Source organism: Geospiza fortis, unplaced genomic scaffold, assembly GCF_000277835.1.
Source record: "Geospiza fortis unplaced genomic scaffold, GeoFor_1.0 scaffold179, whole genome shotgun sequence".
Lineage (NCBI taxonomy): Eukaryota > Metazoa > Chordata > Aves > Passeriformes > Thraupidae > Geospiza > Geospiza fortis.
In genome coordinates, this window is record NW_005054533.1 from 308,909 (window position 1) to 315,925 (window position 7,017).

The 7,017-nt window shown below is 46.2% G+C and overlaps 1 protein-coding gene across 1 annotated transcript in view; it reads left to right on the forward strand.

Moving 5' to 3' along the window:
* Positions 1-7,017, forward strand: part of AGAP1 (ArfGAP with GTPase domain, ankyrin repeat and PH domain 1) — a gene marked incomplete at its 3' end in the record, with an annotated part of 314,049 nt that overhangs the window by 119,576 nt on the left and 187,456 nt on the right. Inside the window, exons 6-7 of the mRNA XM_031063812.1 lie at positions 1,387-1,528; positions 5,180-5,314. Of these exons, the coding sequence (XP_030919672.1) occupies positions 1,387-1,528; positions 5,180-5,314 (277 nt within the window). The remainder of the gene's footprint in view (positions 1-1,386; positions 1,529-5,179; positions 5,315-7,017) is intronic.

A 7,017-nucleotide genomic window follows, 5' to 3' on the forward strand; every position in this document is an offset into this window, starting at 1 on the left:
TTTCCCAAAATTCCTTTGGTTTTCTGTACCACAGGTCTGATATCCACAAAGATTAATCTGCATTTCAATATGAAAAGAGAAATAAGGAATTGCTGGAAATGTTTTGTGTCTGCAGGAACTGCACAGTGTAAATCTGTGGAGCATTTTAAAATAATCTTTATTAGAAAGCTGCTGTACACACTGCTCAAACATTCAGAGGGTTTAGAGAGACTGTTGGCTTCCAAATTATGCCTTAAGGACATTCCCAGTTGTTGGGAAGAGTCCTTGGCATGATGCTGCTGAGTCCAGTCAACAAAAACCATTTTATAATGAGACCCAAGCCCACATCTCCCAAATAATGATGCTGTCTCCAGTTCCTGTGGTTTCATCTTCTGGTTTGAACAGTTTAACAGTGTGGTGCTTGACCTTATTCTGGCAGTGACTCTGCTGTGTGTTAACCAGTCCTGTCCTTCCTCCTGACTGTCTTGAAAACCTCAAAACAATTTTTTTGTCTATTTTTACACCACAACAGCCCAGGCAGTGGTTGGTTTCAATACAATCATCATGAATATGCAGAGCCTTTCCCCAGTGAACCTCTGTGTTCAGTGTGTCCCCTGGCACGTTGTAGTAATAATATAACAAAGCATGAAAATCCCCTTGGCTGAAGCTTGTTTCCATTGCTCTGAATTTGGGTAGGAATGGAGTCACTTAGGGAAAAATAAAGGCAGCGAGGTAAGCTGGAGATTTTTCTTGATGTCCTGTTCATGTTCACTGTTGAGTTAAATGTCTTAATTCACTTGTGAGCTGAAAGCTTCTCACTTGCATGGTCACTGAGGAGCACCTGCTTGTCTCTCAGGAGGTTCCTGATGCCAGGAGAGAGCAGTTTGCTCTTCCACTGAAAGCACAGCGAGGCCCTTGGTGCTGCTGGCTCAGCTGAGAGTGTCTGTATGGGCAAGAATTGCAAGTCTCAAATTAATGGGGTTGAGATGTGAGAATTCCTAGCCATGCCTGTCCTGGCATGCATGCAAATGGCAGCATGGGGGCTCAGCCAGCACTGCAGGTGAGTGCTGCTCCTTTCAAATGCACAGAGCCAGCAACCTCAGCCTGCTGTGTGTTCTGGGAATCAAACCCAGTGTGCACTGACAGTAGCTGGTTACACACCCCATTGAAACAGGGGTGCTCATGTGGGGAAATCCCTTGTGTAACCCAGATCCCCATGGCTTTCAGGGTGATGGGATTCATCATTTTAGCAGCTGATCCTAACCCTGTTGAAGCTTTTTTGTGTGTGGGTTTTTCTGTTGTATATTTCCCTTGCAGGAAGGTAAGAACATTTCTCTCTTGGTTTTCCCTCCTTCCCTCTCCTCGCTGCTCTTCTCACAGCTGGCCTTTCCCATTTTTATCCTGCAGTTTGCCATGTGGGTGGATGCTGTTATCTTTGTGTTCAGCTTGGAGGATGAAGTCAGCTTCCAGACCGTTTACCACTACTACAGCCGCATGGCCAACTATCGCAACACCAGTGAGATCCCCATGGTCCTGGTGGGCACCCAGGGTAAGTGCAGCCCTCATTCCCAGCTGGAATGCTCTCAGCTGGACCTTTGAGACCATATTGACTCTTCTAGGATGGCAAAGCCATGTCCTGTCCTTTCCCCTTTGCTACAGGGCTGTGGCATTGCAAGGGCAGAATTTGAGGTGAGAGAAAAATGTCCTGGCAGCTTGCTTGGAGAGAGGGAGTGTAGGACCTCAGCAGTGAAGAAAGAGGAGAAGTTTAGGTCAGATGTGCACAAGAAATTCTTCCCTGTGAGGGTGGGGAGGCCCTGCAGAGGTTGCCCAGAGAAGCTGTGCTGCCCCTGGATCCCTGGAAGTGTCCAAGGCCAGGTTGGATGGGGCTTGGAGCAGCCTGGGATAGTGGAAGGTGTCCCTGCCATGGCAGGGGATGGAACACAATGAGCTTTAAGGTCCCTTCCAACTCAGACCATTCCAGGATTCTGTGGCTTGCAAGGAAATTTAAAATAATACTTTCACTGTGTGCTGGTCATGGCGGTTTTCTTGCCAAGCAGGGAGATGCCCTCATTGAATTTGGGCAGGTAGATCAGTAGTGTGGGGAAGTTCTGCAGCCAGACCAGTTTCCATGAGCTGGGCAGTCTGGAAGGGTTCAACACCCTGGCATTGCTGAAAGGCAGAAGGGTGAGAGGTGGGAAACCTCCAGCAGCAGGGGAGGAAGCAGAGGTGAGCCCTGGCCTCAGGCTGTGCCTCTGGGAGACCTCTGTAAATCAAGTACAAATGCAGCTTTTTGCCACCTGAGCCAACCTCTCCCCCCAGTTTTTCCTTCTGAAATAGCAGCTGTCCTGAAGGGAAGTATGGCAAGGGGAAGGTACCCAAAGTATTTCAGTTTCTTTGGCATTTGAGTGGTTTTTGAATATTCTCTGCCTCCTTGTGCCAGCATAGCCCAGTAATATTTCACCAGTTTCCCATCCTGTGATTGGTTTGCTGCATTGGTGGAGCTGAGGCTGTTCTGTTCCTGACCATGGAATCATGAAGGTTGGAAAAACCCTTTTAAATCATCAAATCCAGCTGTTCCCTCAGCACTGCCAAGGCCAGCATTAAACCATGTCCCCCCCCACAACTTTTATGTCCTTCCAGGGGTGGTGACTCCAGCAGTGCCCAGGGCTGGACAACCCTTTGGGCACAATTTGAGGCCATTTCTCCTCATCCTGTCCTTTGTTCCTTGGGTACAGAGCCCACCTGGCTGCACTCTCCTGGCAGGAGTTGTGCAGAGCCAGAAGGTCCCCCCTGAGCCTCCTTTTCTCCAGGCTGAGCCCCACCAGGTTGCTGTTGTGTGTTAGAGGCAGAACACAGGTGTTGTAAATTGTTCTTGGTTCAATTTTGGGCATCCTTGTTAGTATGTCCCAGTGGTTTTGGTGGTGTTGAAGCTTTTTGGTGTTTTTTCCGCCACGTGGTCAGGCAGCAGTTGGCCTTCCCCTGCCTCCTGCCCAGGGGTGACAGCACAGAGGGGATGTGTGGGCAGCAGGGAAGGAGGAATCACAGCCCAGCTGGAGGGAGGAAACAGATGATAAGAAGGAAAAGGGGAAGTAGGAACAGAAAAAGTCTTAGGACAGCAGAAACTCCACCAAAAAGCAGAAAGGAGCTGCTTTGAAGGGCCACATTTTGGGCTTGAAGCTGGAGTTGAAAAGGTGAAGGGGAAACATTTCTCCAACTGTTTTTCTTCTTTGTGCCCTTCTGACCACCTTCTGGGGTATGGTTTGGGGTATAGTTTTCCATCTCTTTCCTGTTGCTTCCAGAAAAAGAAAAGTTCATTTTCTGTTACAGCACTGATGCAAAGGGGATTTTTAAAAAAGATAGAAATAATGCTAACTCTAGGAATAAGCATCAGGAAAAACCACAGGTTTTGGTTTGTGTTTTACAGTGAAATAAAATATATGAATACCTAGCCCCACTAGTTAAAATACATATTTGAAATCTACCTTTCATATCAAAGAATCCCAGAATGGTTTGGGATGGATAGTACCTTAAAGCTCATTTATGCCATGGGCAGGGACATCTTCTACTAGCCCTGGTTGCTCCAAGCCCTGTCCAACCTGGACTTCTTGGTTGTGTCAGGAATTCCTGAAATGAGATGTGAAATGAAATCTTTCCCACAACATTAACACTTCCAGGTGTTCTCCCCTGGCTTCCAAAGGCAGCTCAGTGCCCCAGCCTGACCCACCTCGGGACAAGGAGGCAAACTGGGGAGCTGTGGTGTTCTGGAACTGAACCCTCTCGGTTCCTTTCTGGCTACATGCTACCAGCGCCCTCTGCTGAGAAATAATGGGCTCCTGCTTTTCCTAATTGCTGCTCTATTTCTGTTAATTGGATCTGATGAGGAGGTAATGACAGCATCAGTTGAGGTTTGGTCCTGTCGTGCCCGGGGCAGAGCCTCACACCCAGAGGCACTGAGTCCATGTTTAGGATTTTTTAAATGCTTTTTTCCCAAAGAACAAATCTGTTTTGCTGCTGTGGGTAGTTACAGATTTTAAGGAAGTCTTTCTGTGCAGCTGTAAATGCTGAAATTAGTGCCTGTAGTAGAATCCCTGAATGGTTTGGGCAGAAAGGGATCATCCAGTGCCACCCCCTGCCATGGGCAGGGACACCTCCCACTCACTGTCCCAGATTGTTCCAAGCCCCATCCAGCCTGGCCTGGAACACTTCCAGGCATGGGGCAGAAGAATACAAAATAATCCTGGGAAAAAAAAACCCTTCCTTTTCAAGATCTGTTAATAAGATTATAACTTCAGATAGTATCACCTTTGTATACAGAATTCATCACTATGATGGAGTAGCAAGGAAGAAGCTTCTCCTTCATCTATTCTGGTATAAGGTTTCTTCAGCTCCTCTGGATGAGCTCTAGAAACTGTAATTTCTGCTTTCATGAGGAAGAGCTCGTGGAGAGAGTTGCCAAGTTTGATTGTTTAGAAAAATACAATTTTTATCAGCTTTGCAGTGTGTTCCCACAACATCTCTGGGTGCCTTTACAGCAGTTTGAGGAAGTAATTTACAATTAAGTTCTATTTCTTTAAAATACATCATGTTTAATATTTCACACTCTATAGTCACTGATACTTACAGGGATGTAAAAACCATTTGACATGTTTGTACTAATGACCCACTTGTTTCCCTAAGTATATTTTACATCAGAGCTCATGCTCCTTGGTGTGATTATGTATTTCTTTTTTTTTTTTTTTTGGCAACAACTGAGCTCAATACATGTATTTAAGGAAAGCAAAAAGCCTTGGAGGTTTCCCCCCTGGCTTTTAGAATCAGTGTACTGGTGATTTTAATAAGGAAATGTACATGAGAGTGATGTACATCCAGTTTCATGGTTTGTATTTAAACTCACTGCTTGGTATTGGTCAATATGAGAGGAGCTGGCCTGAAGTTGCATCAGGGGAGGTTCAGGTTGGATATGAGGGAAAATTTCCTCACAGAAGGGGTTGTCAAGCATTGGGACCATCCCTGGAAGTGCTCAAAACCCACGTGGATGTGGCGCTTGAGGGCACGGGTTAGCGGTGACCGTGGGTTATTGTTACACTCGGTGATCTCAGCAGTCTTCCCCAACTTCCACGTCCCTCCTGTGACTCTGTGAACCCCAAGCTGGTGTTTCCAAGTGACCTTTAATGGGTGTTTTCCCCCTGTGGCTCTGCAGATGCCATCAGCTCCACCAACCCCCGTGTCATCGACGATGCCAGAGCCAGGAAGTTGTCCAATGACCTCAAGAGATGCACTTACTACGAGACCTGCGCGACGTACGGGCTCAACGTGGAGAGAGTCTTCCATGACGGTACAGCTGCCCTTTGGCACCCAGCACATCACCCCACCCTCTAGCTGTCCTTTCTGAGTAATGACCCTTTGGGATAGCTCACATATTTGCCTGCTCAGTTAAAGAAAACGCTGATTTTTGGGCATTTTTGTTGTGTTTTCTAAGATGACTCCTTAACTTGAACATATCACATGTGCACTGATGTGTTCTCCACCAGCACCTTTACTCTTAAGCATCTTAAGCTATTTTTAGTCCTTATTTAATTTTCAGTTTTCTTTGGTGCTGTTTTATGGTAGCAAAGTTTGCTTTGCTTTGGTTTTAGCGCTCATGGAGAGGCTGAGGGGCTGTTTGTGCTGAGTGGCTGGAAATGCTGCGTTTGAGCATTGTAATGTTCATGGGATGTTAAAAATTGACAGCTAGGTTGGATGTTGGGAAGGAATTGTTCCTGTGAGGGTGGGCAGGCCCTGGCACAGGGTGCCCAGAGCAGCTGTGGCTGCACCTGGATCCCTGGAAGTGTCCAAGGCCAGGTTGGATGGGGCTTGGAGCAGCCTGGGATAGTGGGGTGGTCCCTGCCCATGGCAGAAGTGAGACAGGGTGAGCTTTAAGCTCCTTCCCACCCCAAACCATTCTGGGACTCTCTAAGAGTCCTGTGTAGGAGATTTTGATCCTTGTGGGTCCCTCCCAGATCAGGATGTTCTATAATTCCATGATCCTGGAGTTGCATGAGATGGGATCTGTGCCCCCTCTAGTGGAATTTCAATCAAGTGTCCTGAGGCTTGGCTGGCTTCTCTTCTCACCATGCTCCTCTCGTGGCTGAACGTGTCAGCCTCTCATCACAGCAGTTTTCTGTGTCTGAAAACCTTCTTAATTAATAAAGTTTTAATGCTTCTCAGAGCCCCTAGTTCTGGGGGCTTTTGTTGCCTGCTTCTCGTTGCAAAGTCCTGCTCTGCCTGTGCTTACATGAGGCAGTGTCACAGCAGAACCTTGCAATGGGGTGTGAAAAGACACTTCAAATTCAAAAGGCAAAAATATCAAATTTTTATGTGGAATCAAAAGGAGATACATTCTAATGTTTACATTGGAGGGGAAAAAAAAGTGGTAATTTTTGCATGGGATAAAAAGAGGCAAAACATTTGTACATTTTATGTGGAAAATGCTGACAAGCCCCCATTTTTTACCCATGCTGTTGGTCACATTTCGGAGAAGAGCATTTGAAGCTGTATCTTCTTGCTTTGCTCCCTGTTTTCTGTTGAACTAGTTGCAAAAATTACTGTTTTGACTGCCTAGATTTTCTATATTGATTAGGAATTTCAAAGAGCCATTAGGGGGTTTTGTTTAGCACATTTATTTTGGAGTGCTGGCTATAGTTAGATTGTTAATTATATATTCCAAGTCCTGGTGTTTGTGGCTCTGTCTGCAGCCTCCTTCTTGGTTTTTTTTCCTTTTCTCAGAGATTTGGAGAGAAGTCTCTTGGCACTAAGCTGGTGTGATAAACTTGTAAGCTTTCAGGGGGCTCATTTGTCTCTCTTTGGTAGTAAGAAAGAATTGACAGGGCTCATGTGTTTTAAGAAATATCAGGGTGTTGTTTTGCCCCCGTGGCAGCCAACCAACTCTTTAATATTTGCCAGCTAATAGGATTAGAAATGCTTCTGTATGAATGGGTTACACTTGCCAGACACGTCTGGGACCGAATCCAATTCCTGATAATTTTTGCTGTTTATTTC